The sequence below is a fragment of the Glossina fuscipes genome, unplaced genomic scaffold (genome assembly GCF_014805625.2).
Source record: "Glossina fuscipes isolate IAEA_lab_2018 unplaced genomic scaffold, Yale_Gfus_2 59, whole genome shotgun sequence".
Lineage (NCBI taxonomy): Eukaryota > Metazoa > Arthropoda > Insecta > Diptera > Glossinidae > Glossina > Glossina fuscipes.
In genome coordinates this window covers 6,000,997-6,020,764 of record NW_023998431.1, presented here as the reverse complement: position 1 = coordinate 6,020,764, position 19,768 = coordinate 6,000,997, and the positions used below count along the sequence as shown (strand labels likewise).

The following is a 19,768-nucleotide window of genomic DNA, read 5'->3' as shown; positions in this document are numbered from 1 at the left end:
TCTACATTCCGCCAGTGCACAGGTTTCCAATTTGAGCAGTTAGTCCTCCGAGCCATATATGCATCACAGGCTGTAGACACATGTTCCAATAACTTTTTGACTTTTTCTTGGTTGTCTGCAAGGAAGATAATCTGTTCCTTTGTCATTTCGCTAAAAAGTTCCTCGTCAAATTTGTTTATTTCCCATCCAGGCGCGACCACAGTTGCTTGCAAAGTGACAGTTGATACGTCCTTAAATGTCGTAATTACCACATGGCGGTCACAGTGGGTATGCATGTCACTCATATACCACTGTCGGTAGTTTCGGAATCAACTGAAGGCATAAACGATGTCTATGATAAATCAAAGATTATTTTTTGTACGTAAACTTCGATCCATCATTCAGCAATATGACGTCACGATTTTGAAAATTCTTGGCAAGATTCCATCTCTTCTGCTGGTGCATTTACTACCCCACTTTGCAGCCCGTACCCCCGAAATCCCCAGCGGTGATAGCCGGCTTACAGTTGCTTATTTCAGTCGTTAATTCGTCTATTGTCTGTGCGTAACTCAATAGATTCAAGCTAGACCGTAGATAGCTAAAGATGTAAATGCCATTCACTTTAGCTAAGAAAGGTAAGATGTACTTTTAACCCTCTTCCTGCTTTTCGAAACATATCTCAACGTCCATCATTGAGAAGAGATACTTCCACCAGGCTCTACTATCCCACTCGGGGACCCACGCATTGAAATTATCTGCAATTCTTATTAACGATCTTTCTCGGGCATCTTCCATAAACTCGTCTAACATGCGCTGAAATTAGCCTTGCATACAGCTTTGAGGAGCGTAACAGCATAAATTCTTTACCCTCACCCTCACGGAATGCCTATGCTGACAGTCGACGTCCAGGAGCGCTATAGATGCGTATGCTCCAATTGCTGCTTCTTCGAACACATCGGTTACCCATCAGCCCCGAGAGATTAATCGAGAGATTGAATTGTTCTTGTTATTTAAGGATTAACGGTTACATGCTGTAATATATTTAATTTTGTTACCTACGCATAGTTTCCATACTTGAATGAACGCGGAAAATAATACCTGATAAAATAATCATAAGTAACAATCGGCTCCCCAGTCATCAGTACGGAAATCATAACTCTCTATTAAAGTCGTTTTCGCCCTAAAATACACGATATCGTAATTATCTATCAAAATTCAATAAAAATTTATATATAGAAAAAAATACGAATGTCCAAAACTTTTTAAAAATTTCTTGAAAAGGGACTTCCTGGGAAGCCCTAAGCATACCACGGATAAGAAGACCCGTTACCGTATCTACATCTCTGACAAGACTTTGATCGTTCTAACGGGCGTCGCAATTGCTTCACAATATGTGCGAACTCCAGGCACCGGAAGCATCTTATCAAGGCTGCACACTCTATAATCCTACAGATCATCCAACTTTTGCGCAACTTTTTGCCTGCCAGTAGCTTAGCGGCATCCTTCTATTGCAGACTTATTATTGCCAACTGCATTTCACTGTATGTCTTTCTTATGTTCAGCACGTTCGCTGGGTTTAACTACTGACTTGGCCAACCCTGGCTGTGTTCTCTTCGTCTGTCTTCGTAGTAGCAGGTGCGAGATTTGTGAATAACCGCCATTTCGCTCTACCACTCTTTCTGGATAGCATTCCCGCCAAAGATTACCTCATTCTTTACATTTCTTTTCTTGGCACTTGATTGCTAGGGCAACAAGCTGTTATTTTCCTGCTTATTGTGAAAGAGTTTCGTTCGCTCAAAGTGCCGGCGTGACCTCTAGTGCCTGTTGGTATGTTTGTTTTTTATTTTTTTTTTTGTATGTTATGCAACTGGAAGTAGAAATCTTCGGAAGCTCCCACCAACCCGTATCAGCAGCATGCTTGCTTCGCCATCCATGGCGCCAACGTACTAAAAGTACCCCCCACACACACATTATTTCGACCACTCTGGTTGGTTGCACACACTGTGTTTCTTGTGCTAGAAGCTTTATGAAGTGCTCTAAGCGCCTTAATTTATGCAGCATGTTTGCCGCAAAGCTGCCCAGGCTGCTGGGGGTTTCCGGGTTGCCCGTCATTCTCATCCCAACCTCTTGGGTTCCCCATCTGCGGCTGCTTCGAAAGCAGCCACCACGGAACAGAAACTGCTTATTATTTTTTATCACTGGTCTTCCTTCGTTTACCTGCTACGGCTTCACCACCGACATTAAACACCTGTTTAATTTTTTTTAGTTTTCAGGTAAATATACCGCTTGGCACCATTTTTGGAAACAAAATAAAACAATTAATATATAATGTAGTGTTTTAGTAAAGCAAAAAGAACACGGTAATAAAATCATTTCACTTTAAGATAATTCATTATGTACAATAACACAATTTGAGACTTATTTGTTTGCAATGAAGGCAGAACAAGTTTTTAATTGTACGGTATTCAATGGGTGTAAAAGAAATAAAACAAAGAGCTTATCGGCGTAGGAAAGTATAAAGTGCGACAATGTCAAAAACTTAACGTTCAGTTAAGTCTGCTGTGGTTTATTTCATACTTGGCACTGAATGCATGCAAGCACGGAAGAAATGCGCAAATAACATGTAGAAAGGATAGTTATTAGAAAAAGGTTGGAAATGAAAGTATAAGAATAAAAGAATACAAATTCCTTTAATTAACGGAAACACACCTATATTCATCTGTTTCTTAAATATAATCATTTAAATATATTGAAAGCAACCGCGTAATAAGCAAGCAAGTAAGCAACCAACCGACAAAATAATGTCTTACAAAGACAAACTGTTCTTTAAAGAAAACGATGAAACGGATAATAGCAAGAAAAGAAAACACCGGCTTGACAACAGGACTAAATTACCTACCAAACCAACGCTTGCATAAAGTGACTAAAACAACCAAAGAATAAAGTTAAGGGTTTCACGAGAAGCTTTCTTGTTAGCGCACAAACACCGGAAGTGTCAAATGACACCCAGAGAGACATAAGTTATAAACATATACAGATATACTTTATGCATGCACATACACAAACACGTATACACAAATTAACATACACACATAATCTCACACGCTCTCACAATATGACTGAAAGATAAATATTACAATAACAATAACAGCAGACTCATGCCAATGCTTTAAACATGTGCATGTTACACCTGACTAGCGAGTGCGTCTGAGTCTGGTTGTGGTGCTGATGCTAGCGTTACAATCCATAATACGTGTGCCTACACGAAGTTATATGTACATGTGAATAATACATACTGACTGTTGATGCAAGAACTCAGAAAATGTAAAGACAAAATGTTAATGCCTTTGGGTTAAAAATGTCTATCCTTGTGTTTTCTGTGCGCACCATTCATACAAAAATTGTCTTTTACAGTAAGTGCATTTTCACTTTAATATGCAAATGTTTTGATTTTTTTTTTTTTTGCATTTTTGTCCTGTTTTGTTTTCTTTTCTTTCATTTACTTTTTATTCATTTTTTTTTTTTTTTTTTTTTTTGTAGGCTTATGTTCTTCTTAATCTTCTTCGTATTCTTTCACATTTCTATTACCTGCCCGCAGTTTTATTTTTGTTTGCGTTTTATCTATTGGCCTTGGCATGGTATCCTTTGTTCCTAGCGTGGTAGATGGTAAAAGTAAATGTAAAAATTGAAGATATTGTAAAGCCTTTTAATTTGGATGTGAATTTTTTATCTTTGCATTGCTTTCACAAGCTTCAACTAAAGACTTAGGATATAGAAATGTGCGTTACGGAACTATTAGCTGATAATGTGAAAAGTCAGAGAAAATCAAAGGAATTTTCGAGTGCCTAATAAGAAGAAGCAAGAACGTTATATTCGCTTTAAGTCAAATCTTTGATGCACACGTATGCACACACAACAACGTGAAACGCATGATTGGGAGTTGGTTGGTTGGTTGATCATGCTCTACTTTATACTCTCATTTTAACTGGTCCCGAAAAGATATTTTTACCGAATTTAACTCAATATCCTTTGTAGATATTATTATGGGTGTAGATGTTAACGATGATAACCAATAAATCTCTTCTTCCATACGTAAATAACATTTTTCCTTAAAAAAGTGTCACGATCTCCATGCCCTTGATGTTTGCAAGATTGGCATAAAGTGTCGAAAAGTAGAGCGTTTAACGATCGTTGAAAAATTAACTTTTATGTTGGCGTTGTTAAATCGCTATCATTGATTGAGTGTTAGAATTTGTTTTTTGTTGATCGGAAGCAAAAACTTGCTTTATGATCAAGTTGGTGTCTATCTCCAAAATTCACTAGAGCAGGCAATTCACGAAAGAATTCTGTTTATTGTAATAACGATCGTTCCTTCTTACAAACAAGTTTAAATCGGCAATGGGTATTAGCAAGCAAAGCCTGACGATATGTCGACAAAAATTTCATTTCTTTCTTTCGCAATAGTTACATTACATAATTATGGAGGTCTGACATTGTGAAGCTAAACAGAAGTAGGCTGGACGAGAGTGTGCTTTGAGCTAAACTGTTTCGATATTTTCGCGGCGAACTTTGAAGATGTTGCTATGTTATGATGATATTCCAAGATTATACGGAAAACTCATAGGCAAACGTAAGCATAAGCTACCATTGCTTCCTATACAATCGGGCTACGTGAAATTAAGCATTCACGTCTTTACTCACTGCAAATGGCAATCTTTAAAGTGTTGAAAAGACCGGAATAACGAAACAGTCATGAAAGAATCTCACTGAAAAGAAAGCTTTCAAAATCATCAAAAGGAAAATTTACGAGTCCGTAGCCTAGCTGAAATTAGACAAATAAGCTTGATTGAACTTGGGAGCACTGGGCGTTAGAGTGAGAAATTAGAGCTTAGCGAATAGTAGTGCAAGATTTCAAATCTAGTCAAAAAGTATTTGTATCATTTTAGCCTTACGTCAAAACATGGATAAAATTCAGAGCCCTGCCAAATTCTGCATAGGTCATTATCAGACGTGGACGTCTTAGTAAAAATGTTGTACAGTAACTCATAGGGACCGCTATCATCTATCCTTAAAAACACTCCAAGTATTATATGGTTATGCTAGAATATCATTCGATCTCAAATTAAAGCAGACATAAGGAGTCGGTTTACATATGAACAAAAATTGCTTTAAATCTTCAACTATTTATAAACATCCACACACTTACCTTAGAGCTTATCCATAACCTCACTTTTTTTACTATAAAATATCTACTAAGCTTTAAGAAGGAAATAACGAGTTAAAGTGTATGTGCTTAAGTAGGTGATACACAGTGTGTTTTCAAAACACCATACACACTAACGTGGATGGTAGAAAATAATAGCGAATGAGTTGAGTAAAGAAAGAGTGAGTGAGAGAGAGAGAGAGAGAGAGAGAGAGCAAACAAGCATAAGTAAAACGGCAGTAAAACAGTTCAAAAAAACAAAGTTCAATTGTACGTGTCAATGTCGAGAATTGTGTCTCGTCCGTACAAACGTTTTGCTTATATTGTCACATGGACATGGAAGTGTTTTGCCATCTATATATTATATATAACCAAGACCAAGAAGATAACGAATCATCGTTGAATAGTAAAGAGAAGTAAGAAGGTCCTCTGTGCTTCTTTCTTATTTTCTATGTGCTGCCGTACATTGTTAAGATTTTTGACATTAAATTTTTAAAATTCTATTAAACTGTGTGATTATATTGAATGCATTGGAATTGAATTGAATCGAATCCAAATGAAATAAATGGTTAAACACGTAATTCAATTAGTCTTAAACTTAAACATACATATTTTTTTTACACTGTTTACACATACATACTTAAGAGACAGTGCAAAAAGTATTGAGCCCTTCATTCATTAAATGGCGCTATGCTTATATGGCTTTAACATCATTTGAAGCGTAAACGTGGGCAAATTATAACGTGCATCGAGTCTCATAAGAAGGATTAGCAATTAGCGTGACGAGATCGATAAGTAGGCAAAACAAATGAGCAAATATTGTCAATCGGGTTTAAAAAAGGAGGGGAAGTTCGATGTTTACATCTACAGAGGCCAGTGCTAAAAGCTACAGTGCAGCGAATTTTTATTTATGAATTTCCGTGAATCTAAGGAATTTAAATCATTTCAGATATGGTTGACATAAGGCGGAGACATATGAATTACTTATAACGGCAGACGAGAGGAAAAATTTGGCGATTCCCCAGAATAGTTAGGATCGGCATATATCAAGTCTATAGCCGCAAGAAAGTGCCATAGAATCGCACAGATGTTCTCGAGAAGTACGTATTAAAAAGCAAAGGTATGCGGAGTGATCCCAGCAAATAAAATTTGAAAAGACCGACGTTTTTCTTGAGTAGCGGTTGTCGATTCATGTTATTGGGCAAGACTGTCCAATTACACACCTGCGACGAATCGGAAAATGTACAAAATGGATGCACAAGGTGCCGCCTGGTGACCCAAGCAAGAAAAAAAAGTAATAATGCTTACTAGATGTTGGGCGAGTATGGCATCGAATGGAATGAGTTATTGGACAAACGAACCAACACAGATTTAAAACTCAATTTCCGAATGGCGGCTTTTCGGGCAGCAAGTGCCAAAAGTCTGGGGGCATAATAGTAACGTTTGAAGAGGCCATTATTACTAGATTTTAAAATACACATGATATTAAACATACATCGGCTATTTCATATAATTTTGAAGATGCAATTGACCAGTGGAAAGTGATTTTAAACGAGAAAAGCGTTTACTAATTTTTGTACCGACAAAATTTCAGATAATAAAACTGTTTCACGTCTGCCATTCAATCTGTAAAACATTTGCATTTTGCATTTGTGCCGTGTTCTCGTATACATTTTCAATGACAAGTTGGAAACTGTCACAGTTTGGCAGAAAATTTGATTTTAATGAATCCACGCCACGGAGGCAAAGACCTGGCAACATTAAATTATCATTTCTTGCAATCTCGACAAAAATCTGTGCAGATTACATCGAGATCATATATTTTTCATTATTTTTTTTAGACCTGGCAACATTAAATTATCGATTCTTGCAATCTCGACAAAAATCTGTGAAGATTACATCGAGATCATATAATTTTCAAATTGGAAGTTTATTAGAGTACTGCAATAATGGCGTCACCTCTCCAAATCAAAATTTGCGGACATGATTTTAAAATATTAAAATTATTTTCAAATATTAGCTAACGTATTTTCTTAAATTCTTTATTTTTAAAAGCTCTATACTTTTTCTATAAGCAGTTGTTTATTTGCAAATATACAATGTGTAATTTTGTGAAAGGCCGTGGCTGGCTTTGGTTTATGTTTGTTTTTATTAATTTTGTGGATTATCTATGAAAACTTTCAAAACAAATTCATATAGAAAGTTATGTGTGTACGTGTAAAACGAATAAAGCCGTTCAATTAGGTTTGCATAAATGCTAGTATTTATAAACGTAGAGACGCGTGATCATACATTATTTGCAGATATATGTGTAGTTATAGGAATGATATTAAAGTATGCCATAGACAGACATACACTGTGCTCTGTGCACTGCGTGTAATTGAACAGCCAGACCACAATTTCAACTGCCGAACGCAAAGGCGTTTTACGCAAATGAACAATTGATAATTTGCTCAATAATTTAGGTTCAATGCACAAATAAACGCAACAAGAGTCATGACCGCACAGTAAATGTAAAACCATAACAAATTCCTACAAACCTAAATAAATTACAAAACAATGCACACAAAATATCATATAACAAATGAGTGAATGAATGACACACACGAACCGTATTCTATATTCGACATAGACGCAAACGCTTACCTATCTTTGTATTGTTAATAAATATACGCATGTTACGTACATATATGCATAAGCATGATATATGTGTCTGAATAATGATATGCAACATCTTTGCAGGACAACAAACCTGAACGAATCAACTAAACGACTAACCGACCAACCGACCAACCGACCGACCGACTAACCAACCAATGAGCCACTTGGTGTGAAAACATGTGCATATTATACTTGAATGCAGAGAATTTTTTCTTTCCTTTTTTGGTTTTTTTTATTATTATTTTACTTTCGAAAATAACACCACAACGCCACTTAAACATGCCAGCATACAATATTTGCAGGATCTCAATCCAATACGTAAGCGAAACCAAACTCTCACATTCTAAATTCGCCAAAATGAGAAATGGTTTGTTGAAAATGCAATTGTTGACTAAGTAGTAGTAGTTGTAGGAATAGTGCTAGTACCAGTAGTGGAAGCAGCACTAAGAGCAGTATCAGCAACAGCACCAATAACCGCAGCAGCAGCAGCAACAATAGTAGTAGTACTAGTAGTAATATCAGTAGTCGTGGTAATAGATGTTGTTGTTATTGTACTCGTGGCAGAAATAGCTGCAGAACTCTAAATACAAAGTTTGCAGGGATTTGTGCAAACAAAGCGAAATTTTTTCTGTTTTGTTCTTTTTCAACTCACATTTGTGTGCGCACACATACCCATACACACACATGTATATATACATTTAACGCGCGCGTTATCGTGCGTGTATGAGAGTTATTAACAATCGAAAATGCGACACACGTATTTAGACTTAGTTTATGTCGCGTTGGGTTTCCTAGTTTAATGAGTGGCTGATGTCGCTCGCAGACATGCAAGTACACACATAAACTCATATAGCATCCACCATATGCGTCCATAAAAAGTCTACGCTCATATTTATTTACGCGTATATATCTAGTCTGAAATAATACAAATTTAATGCTTTTTATACGCTTGTCATATAGATGTACACACATACACACATTTATGTATACATATGCATATCCATTGCATATATATTAAATTGAAAATAATGCTTGTGGAATGGATTTTATTCGCAAGAAAAAAGTGAAAAAAAAAAATAATATAATAAAGTTCCAATTAACCATAGTTTTACAGCAAATATGCTACTGAAGAGATTGGAAAACTCTGCAAACGCACAAAAACAAATAGCTAAGCTAAATTGCTTATATGAAAAAAGTGTAAAAAAATAAAGAAAAAAGAATTTCATGGCTCCATCAACGCACTAGAAAACACAAAGGCGCTCGCATACATCCTTGAACATATATATATTTCATCAAAGTTGCGAATCGGTGCGATTGTGATTTTACGTTATTATAGCAAATATATACAATTATATACATATACACACACACACGCATATACATACGCACACATGTATATAGAGATAGAAAACTGATGATAGTACGTACTGATAGATAAATGTAATCATTAATTGTAAACGTATTACCGAACCGATTGGGACCAATTTTGTATCGAACATGTAGATGATTCTGACGTATAGTTGAGTGCCAGTTTTTCAAAACTATATTAACGGAGTTTAAAGTTACAGACGAAAGTGTGAAATAATTGACGCTGTTTTTCGAGGTTGTCTTAGTGTTTTTTTTATATTGCGGACGTGTATGTGAACAGATCAAGTCCATTTAATCACATATTTTTAGCCGATCACGGAATGTGCGTGGCAAATTGTATCTTTTCATATTTTTTTTTTCGACTGTGGCGATTCGGCAAAAATAGATGTACCACATCTAGAAATATGAAAATGAACGTGTCCCAGAAAATAGGAGTTAAGATATCTACTTCCTTATGCAGAATTTTTCCTGCTTGAATTTACAAAGCGATCAAATTGACGGATTCCCGTGAATCTAACGATGTGTATATATGGAGGTGCCTAACATAACGGTAAGCAATGTAGAGCTGCTCCGTGCCACCGTCGTTTAGCAGAGTTAAATTGTAAACGGCGATCAAACCTTTTGGTTACTTTTATTTTTATTATTACTATTTCTTTATTTTTAATTACTCGTTAATTTGAATTACTTTTTAATAGGCATTCATAACATTTAAAATTAATGCCGTGATATCAAAATACTTTGCGCATATTTATTTATGCATTTATTTATCCATTTATTTATAGAAAGAGTTTTCAGTCAATAGATATTAGTTTGGCTCAAAGGAAACGCTCTTTGATGAAATATGGCTACAATAACAAACTCCAAATACATATACATGATGTTTACCATATATGTTATATATAAGAATTCCTAGTACTCAAGCGAGCTCGAAAACCGCCTTTCCAGAGCACGTCGGCAAATTCATTAAGAAATGTATGTGTTAAGCAACAAATAATAACACAAATAACACAAAAAAGTCAAGCTCAGCATCTGATAAGGGAATATTTGATAGGCAAGGCATATTAAAATTTGCGAAATCTTTTTCTTTTTGTCTGAAAATCATCTCGTTGAACTTTATTTTGAGCGTTTTTTTTTGCTTTTGTTGCTTAAACTTATACACTATTTTTCCCGTCTTATGTAGTTTTTTTAGGCGAAAAATTTTTCAAAGAAATTAAACGAGAAATTTAAAAATTATTCTAGCATTGACGAATAGCTATTAAGAGTTTCTATCACAAAATGATAACATTTTTTTAATTTAAACGTTCCCAGACACTTTTGATAGAGGGATACTACACTTGTTACGGTTTTTCACACCCATCGCCGAAGGATGAGGAGTGTGTGTGTATTCATTTTGTCAAAACGCTCGCAACGCTCAGACGTAAGCTTCAGAAACCCCATAAAGGATACTTTATGTACTTTACATATACTTCATCAGCATCAAATTCCAAACTGTGGTAAACATTCTTCTGGTCGCAACAATGCAACAAACAACTACAAGATTGGCACAGAGATTGGAACTTCTTACACGCACGTTCATATTGAAAGTGAACCAAATCGGTTAAGGTCTTCGCCCATACTACAACATAACCTGACACAATCTTTGTTTTCAAAAATAAAAAAAATTTGTTTCCTTTTTCGTTACTTATTAACCGCAACAAATACAACGACAAAAATTGGAAATTACATTCTATGGGGGGCAAGCAGCACCTGTATAAAAATAGAAGAAATCGACCAAGCCTACCCAAAAGAAAAACTTCAAAGACTATACAAAGTCTACATATTATTGTTAAGAATTAAACAACAACGATCGGTCGCGGTCGAATATAATTATCTTATTCGTTTCATTTCGATCAGAAGATACGTTTTACTTACTTTAAGAATTTTTTATCATTGTTTGTAATTAGAATTTAACCAAGACGAATGGGCAGATCTTGAACTTAATATAAGGGATCCCGAAAATGAACACAAAACATTATTTTAATATGGAAAGCAAGTTTATGATTAAAAATTGTACATTAATTTTTTATTCGTAAAGTATTCAACATGGGCATCACATCAAGTAAATGGTCTTTAACGCTTTGCTGATACACACATTCTAATTTTACTAAAAAATCGAGATCCACTTATTGCTATTCCATAATACATTCAACTAACTGTAATCACTGGGCATGGTGAGTTTCATGTTCAGACGTCAGGTTTTGGGTCAAGTGCACTTTGTAGGCTTGCAAATGCAAATTTTTCCTGAAAATATTTCCCACGATGTCGAAATGATGTCACTGAACTCTCAGCGACAATCTCACAAGCTGTTTTGGTGCTCTTTATTCAAGGAGGACTATTATGAAAGTTTTAAAATAACTAACCGATCTAGTCGGTCTAAACTCTGTAATAAATCTCTTAGGTAAAGTCAACGTTGCGTAATATTTGGCTTGAATTTCTATGCAAAGAAATGGTTCGAAAGCCAGCTAAGCCACCCCGCCCCCAAGAATACGCCCTACGGCGTTTAAGTACCTTACACCATTTCACTTAATAAAATCCTTCATTTGTTTTCGTACAAAAATGCCAACAATTACATCTTGTTCCTACGTACAGGCGCACGTTTCATGGAAAGTTTTATATTGGAGTGAATCCAAAACGTGAACTGACGTTGTTCAAGTTTAAAAAAATTAATTTTCTTGTCCAAAGGTCTTGTGGCGCTTCACCTATTATCGTTACAAGATACCAAAAAATTAAATTTTGATCACTCCTTACAGTTAATTTTTGTATCAAATAACCGTTATGGATCAATTTTCATCATAAAATATTAAAAACTAGATATTTGTGCCATACAAAGGGCTACCTTTCGTAGGATTACATTGAAGGCATTGAAGTTCGAAAAATTCATCTAAATCTGTCGTATCCGTTTAGTACGCCGAAATAATGTTACTTAGCGGTTTTCGTCTTAAAACTTCGAAAATTGTAAATTTTTTTTACATATTTTTTTCTTTTCATGACCATTCATTCAAGGTATGTTCCCTGCACGCGTAACACAATGATGGTCAGAAAGACGCGATGAAAAGAAAGAGATAGGAAATGCCCTTAGCCAACGGGACGTGTGGCTAATCGGTAAGTGTTATACCTTTACTGACAGTGCACTGCCTATAGCTACGATCAAATATGCTGTAATGCCCACCGATTTAAACCAGTGAACGCTGATTTCGTAGTCACGATGCTTATCTCGAGGAGAGTGCCAACAACATACATAACATAGACGGACAGACGGACAGACTTGATTACATGAATTTAGAAATTCATGTTTGTTAAGTATATATATACTTCATAGGGGCTCGGAAGCTTTTTTTTTTGGGGTGTTACATACATACATACATATGGGTATAAAAACCGCATTGGTTTTCAATGAACTATAAGTATGCTAAGGAATTGATTGGGATTTCTAAGATTTTCGTTGATGAGAATTTTTGGTAAACCATCATTGACTCATCCATGTTATAGCACATTTTACTTTTAGAGCATGACTTAATTGACTTTTAAAGCTTTTTGAAAGACGGTTTCCAAAAATCACATATGAATGATAAGTCAGCTATATTTTCAACTTATTTTGATAATAATGAAAGCATTTAAATTGATGTTGTAGGTGAATTGAAACATTGCTTACTTATCCAATTACGTACGCAGTTATTCATAGAATTTTCTATAAATAATTTAATTAATTGAATTTTTATAAAGCTGTTGCCCTGCCATTAATCTGAAATACTTATTAAAATTTAGGCAATGCCTGCGGTTTGCGTACATGTAAATAAGTATGATGCAAACACTTCTATATATCTAAATATTGAAAAACATGTGTTATACTTTTACAAATAATATATCAAATAATTATTACTGCAAAATGTATTTTTACCTTTATCAACCTTTTAGCTTAATATGGCTACATTTTCTTTTCATTTTTTACATTATTAAGGGAAATAAAATAATTCCAAAATAATAAAAAAATTCATAATCAAATTAATTAGAGTACAGTATATGTAGTATAGAATCAATAAAGACAAATAAAATACAAACTAACTAATATAAAATTGTACTCAACGGGTGGGCCTGAATTATTAATTTAAGGATCAATTTTTAAAAACTGAAAATGTAAGATTGCAAATAGAGAACATCCGCTTTTAGTTTCCTTATAAGGATATAATTGTTGTAAGCATGTGAAGATAAATTCAAATTTGTCTAGCAAAGACATTTGTTAACTAACTTAACGTAGCTCCGGAAACGCCATAAGAGAATTCTGTTATTATGTAGTTAGTATCGAGATATGATTGGATGCGGAAGCCTACTCCATTCCGCCCAAATTGGGAAACGTAAGACATTTTTGTGGATATCTCGTGAATCTATACAAAAATATCTTTCGGCCGAGATAAAAAATTCAAACTTTTCTTTCCAAAAGTATCTTTGATAATATTTTGAAGTTTGGTATGCTAGCAAAACACGACTATAGAGCAAATAATCAAATTTAAGATATTAGCGCGGCCAACTAGAAAAGGTCGCCCATATAAATCTATATCACGCGATATAGATGGATATAGCCAACATATCCTCGTTTAGGCGTGTTAAAATTTATTTATAAATTCGCTCAATCTTTATAATTCTATTGTTATATACATGTGGGAAGTTTTAAACAACCAATAGTCAACTAATATAATAGGAACATTTGAGACGATTTTGATCTTCATCTGTTGCATTGGACATTCAAGAGACAAAACTTATTCTCAAAATCTACCTTTTATATATAAGCCGTTTTCTTTTAAAACGGTGTAAGTCCATTTTATATTACAGGAAAGTATTTAAGAGTTTTTGCTCGAATAATGTTATGAATGAATGAACTGTAGGGCGGCACAGGGTATAAAAAGGTGATCGATCGAAAAGTAATTCGATGAGCTTGTTCTCCTTGACGCTTTATTTGCTCACAGTAATTGTTTAATAGCCAAATTGACCAAATCTAATGTTTAAAGATAGGACTTCTTTATTACAAATTCATGTAACAACTAAAAGAATAATTTCGCAGCACTTTTCCTTCAATATTCAATGATTGCTTTCTTGTATTTTAAAGACATTTTATTAATCCACATCCACGCTGTAGAATAAATATATGGAATTTTTGAACGAAGTGTAAGACATGTTCAAAGGTGTCTTTTGAAGTCAGCTCCTTTTCCATCATTAAGAAAGTTCTGCAAAGAGCGCAACGAATAGTTGTCGGGCAAGCCAAATTCCGCACTACACGGTGTCAATTTTCGCCAAATCATTACAGATGTCCATAATCTGCCGTTGTCTTGATGAAACGCAATTCCTATTTGATTGATCAATTGTGAACGCCTTCGTTCAATTACGCCCTTCAATTGCAGCCAGTTGCTGATAGCCGATAATAAAACCAATAGAAAGCGAATTATTGCACGATTTGCTTCCAATCTGAGCAAACAGTCCAGGGGTCGGTTTACAGTTCTCGTTACCGAGCTGTCGTACGGTACGAAGGACAAAAACTGTCGTTCATTGCATTTGCAACGGAATATTTATTATCGGTGTATCCGTAACAAAATAATGCAAAAAGGAGGAAGAAAAGTAGATACATTAAATAAGCAAACGTAATATAAAATTGGAAAAAGAAATTGGTAAATAAATCGATATCTTTGAAAAAAAAAAATTTATAAAACACACAGAGCTTTTTTGTTTCGGTTATTATTCACTTTTCGCGCTATAGTATGACCTCATAAGGCTACTGCTAACAAAGTAATTCGATTCTAAAAACATGCGTTCGGAAAAATGTCACGAAATTTGCCCTTTATCTAATAACGACTTTAAAATTACTATTGTTTTGGTTGTAAAAGCTTTTCTAAAATTATTTTTCCTTAATCTTCGAAACGTAAGTTTAATTAAAAAATGTCCGTATTTATCACTTTACGCTGTCATAGTACACTACACCAATCATCATTTTTATATTCTACTCGCTCTATATTTTTTTTTTTTTAACAAATATTTTTTTGATTTTTATGCAAGCAGTTTTTTTTTTGTATGTTATAATATGTCTTTAATTTTACAAATTATTAAATTCTTATTTTTATAATTTTGTTGTTAATAGTTGGTTTCGATTTTACATACAAAATGGATATTCATTTTCGACTTGTACGATATTCGGAGAGAAACCTAACCTACAAACCGGACTCTCGCAAGCAAACGAACTTATGAACGTATTGTTATCCTAACCGCAGAATGGCAGTTTTCTTCTTTATTTATCGAGTGAGAATAAATCTTTGTGTCAGAAAGTCAGAAAATGTAATCGTAGTATCCATAGTATCAAAGATAAGCCAAGAGGAGGTCGACAATTGGATTTTGACGACCAGGCAATTCGTCAACTGTGGAAGGGTACGAAAGCTTGACAAGTCGATTGCTGGCCGACAACTTCAATGGACCCCCGCAAACTCAGCAACACCCATAAAGCCAAACGTGCCCGAATGTTCAAGAACACTTAAGAATATCGTGTAAAAACGCCGGGTAATTATGAACACACCTATTAGTAAACACGGAATATATCGTCGGGAATTCCTAATTTTTGTTCCAACTAATCAATAACTAAATAACAGATATGATCTATATAAAATATAAACTTCTCGTAATATCCCTTAAAATATTCATCGGCATTCTGAACTGATTCATACATTTCTGTCTGCTTCGATCTATTACATTTTAAATCTTTGAATAAATAAACAATAGAACGCTGAAGAATTGAAAATAAATAGATTTTAGAGTCTCCTTACTACTCTTGAACCCATCACCGAAATAAAGAGTTATCAACAATTTTTAACAAATACAGACGTTACAAAATAGGTTACCTCCTTAACTAACTGCAGATTCTATCTAGTCGTCGACGGAATCTAAATCAAAGAAATGAGAAACACGAAACAAAAGATAAGGAAATCAGATATGTTACCAGTTCGATTCGAAAATATAACATTTAACATAAATTGAAAGATAACTCAAAGGAAATCTAATTGATCTTAAAGTAGATGAAATTCACATTAGTACATAATTAAATTCGTTGGTGGTCAATTGCTTTAATTTGAAATCTTTTCCTAAAAATAATTTTTATTTTAAATTTATCATTTGTAAGAACAGCGGGTATTATCTTATTTTGGCTAAAAAACGTAGTCTCGACTTAAGTTGTCAAACAAACATTCATTTAAGAATAAAAATGTTTCGAAATTAACGGAGTGTTATTTTTATTTGTTCTTGAATTTTTTATGCAAGTGAACGACGTTATCGAGTGTAGCGTACAATACATTACGAGACAAAGCACAACATGCCAACAAGACGAATATGACTTTCTCACCACCACTTAACATTACCAAAATATTCGAATAAAATAGAATAGAGATGCATTGGATGACTCTATAAAGCAAACAAATGCTAAATCAACGTTTGCTTATCCTTGAATTGTTTCCGATCACAAACGGTGATGATTCGGCGTAGGAAAGCCCAAACTTAACCCATATAATGTTAGTTAAATATCATATATAAAGTATGAATTCTCCAATCCGATTCATCTACAAAAGACAAAAGACTGCTTCAAATTTACACAAGATTTAATCTAAAATTAAATATCTAAAAATATGTAAAAGTTCACTGGAGAACACAGATATCCGCGCAACTGAAATATTGATTTAAACCTTTTAATGTCAATTTTTTTAAAACTATTCAAAAATCTTAAAAAGAACTTTTGTTTTTTTTTTTGCTAGGATTATGACATTTAATTCATACTTACGAAAAGGAGAGAAAAGGTACATCCACTATCAAAGAAAAAATGTATATATATGGGAATGTCATTTTATATATTAGGGCCTAACTATTTACCTCTGGATGTGTTTATTGAAAATTCCTCTTAAAGTGAATGAATAGTAAATTTTTTGCTCATTTTTATAGTTTTTTCCACAATTAATTACATTTGAATCCTTATTTATCGTTAATTAATTCAGCAACAAATCAATATTAATTTTTTTAAATTTCGCAAGTTATGATTATAATAAAATTGCTTAGATATCGAGTTTATAAGGTCTGTGATTAATCTTGGATGATATCATTGGATAAATCAAACAATGTTGTACAGAAGCTGTGCAATCAAATATATTAAATACATTCTGTGCTACTATTGCTTGATTTTGCCCATAAAAGACAATTAAGTAATTTCTAACGATAATTGTAACGAATAATACTTTTATTTAATTATGACTTAAAACTTTTCAATAATTTAAAAAATATTAAGCTTTCAGAAAACCGAAACTCATCTTATTCGATTAATATATATACGCTTATTAACTAACCCGATCGCTTTCATTGAAATTGGTATTTCCTTTTTTCGCTCTAACGCATAATTATCTGTTTATCGTATATATTTTTTGTTATAATTCGTAACACGGGATTTAGATCACATATTGCTTTTACCAAAATTGTTGGGGATGTTTACTTAATCACTTTCAGGATATTTAATATATTGCACTTAAACGCTTCTTTTTATTCTCATCGTTTATATCTAAAATGCTGCATTTTCCCTTTACAACATAGTCAATTGTAACTTTTCTTTTAATCTCCAGTTTCAATCAGATATTCATTGGCTTTTCCTTTAAATTTTTAGTTAACTAAAAATTAGGAGGCATTAACCTTAAATTTCAATGCATAAGAAATTTCCATTTTCATATAAAACTTTCATATAATATTGATAAAATTCTATGAAAAAAAGGGTTGCTTACCTAAGCAATGGCAGCTGTTGATTAATGCCAGTATGGCGGTAAACGTAATCCAAATATGTTTCATTGAATAATTAAACGTGGAAGAAAATAAATGCCGCCGTTCCAGTTCTTCCATATTTTTTTGGTATTAATCTGTTTTAAAACTACTAAAATATTTGATTATTATTTATTTACCTTTTATTTTAAATATAATTATTGGAAATTTGAAACCTTGACTTTTTTATCGTATTTCATTTTTAACTAATTTAAATGGCATTTTTTTACCAGATTTTAATTTTTTTTCCTTTTTTATTTTTTACATTTTAAGCACAAAGTAAGAGGGAGACTTCGAATTCTTCTCTTTTGTAGTCTCCCGCTCTCGTTTTACTTCGTTAATTAACTCTTCGGCATAGCCAAACATTTAGTTTATAGATACACACACCTGCCCTGATGGCTCGAAACGATCGTTTTTACATAAACAAGCCAAAACAACAATAAAAAAAATCAAAAAAACTAAAAGAAAAAAAACGTGTACACAATTTTTTTATTAAGATTTTTAAGTTATTTGCTTGTTACTTTAAGGATCTTTCCAAAAGGGAACTTTCAATTATTCTTTTCAACTAGACTTGTGGAGTACTAAACGGTGGTAAGATCGGCCCGATTTTAAGTATGTGCGCTTTTCATTAATTTTGTTTTTTGTCTCACTCATTTGTAAGAATTTTCTTTTTGCCAACGTAGTTTTCATTACATTATGATTTTCTATTTGTATTTATCTATTACATTCTTTTTTCCTTCTCTTTTTTATTTATAATAACAAACTTTTTTCCAAATCGCTTTTGTAGAATCATCTTTTGTTAGAAATATAAAATTTCTTCAAACGACAATCACATTCCACGCGTTACTTATCCGACAAATGCGCTGTACAAATACAACTGAAACACTGAAAACAAAGCAAAAATTTCAACAGAGCGAATCTTCTACTACCAACGAGATACAAACAAGCATTTATTTATAAGCTATGAGTGAGAACATGATGGGTCGTGTAGTCGTTAGATGGCGCTATCGCAAACGAACATTGAGTGATTATATTCAAGGCTTTATTAGCGGCAAGTTTCTGTTACCTCTGTTATACTGTTAAACAACATAAAAAAGCGATTTTCTTCGGCTTAGTATTCTATTAGAATGGAAAAAAAAGCATTTTCGGATCGTTTTAGTTTAAGACTCATTTGCATTGTAACATGTAAACGTTAACATTGTTCGGCATCTTTTATTTTATCATACTCGTATAAGTCCATGAGGATGAAGAGATGAATGTAAAAAAATATGTTTATAGATATGATTACATTAGAAATTTTCACTCAAAATTTGCCAAAATTATGCTTAACCATTATGCATGAAACCAATGTACATTGTTATCAAATTGAATCCAATACCGAATGGATACATTACGTATATTTTAAAACTGTTCAAGAAATTGCAGAGACAATAACTGAAAATTATTTAAATTATTCTGGACTAATTAAGAAGTTTGTTCTGAGATATGACGCCAATAAATAATCTTTCGTAAGTTAGAGTAGTACTGCTTGAAACCTTATTATAAAAAGACGACTTTAACAGAGTTTCAAATTGAATTAAAGAATACACTTAGTCCCCAAAATATTCCAACGATCTTAAAAACTGATCTCACGAGAAGATTGTGATTCGATACACTTCCTAACGAAAATTCATATCATTTCAAGAATTGATTCACTTT

The 19,768-nt window shown here is 33.5% G+C and overlaps 1 protein-coding gene across 5 annotated transcripts in view; it reads right to left on the bottom strand.

The window, feature by feature from the left end:
• LOC119637287 (protein sidekick) overlaps nucleotides 1-18,763 on the bottom strand; it is a 218,132-nt gene extending 199,369 nt beyond the window's left edge. For all 5 annotated transcript variants that reach the window (XM_038033213.1, XM_038033214.1, XM_038033216.1 and 2 more), the window contains exon 1: nucleotides 18,037-18,763. In XM_038033213.1, the coding sequence (XP_037889141.1) occupies nucleotides 18,037-18,151 (115 nt within the window). In that variant the 5' untranslated portion in view covers nucleotides 18,152-18,763. The remainder of the gene's footprint in view (nucleotides 1-18,036) is intronic.
• Nucleotides 18,764-19,768: the final 1,005 nt, after the last annotated feature.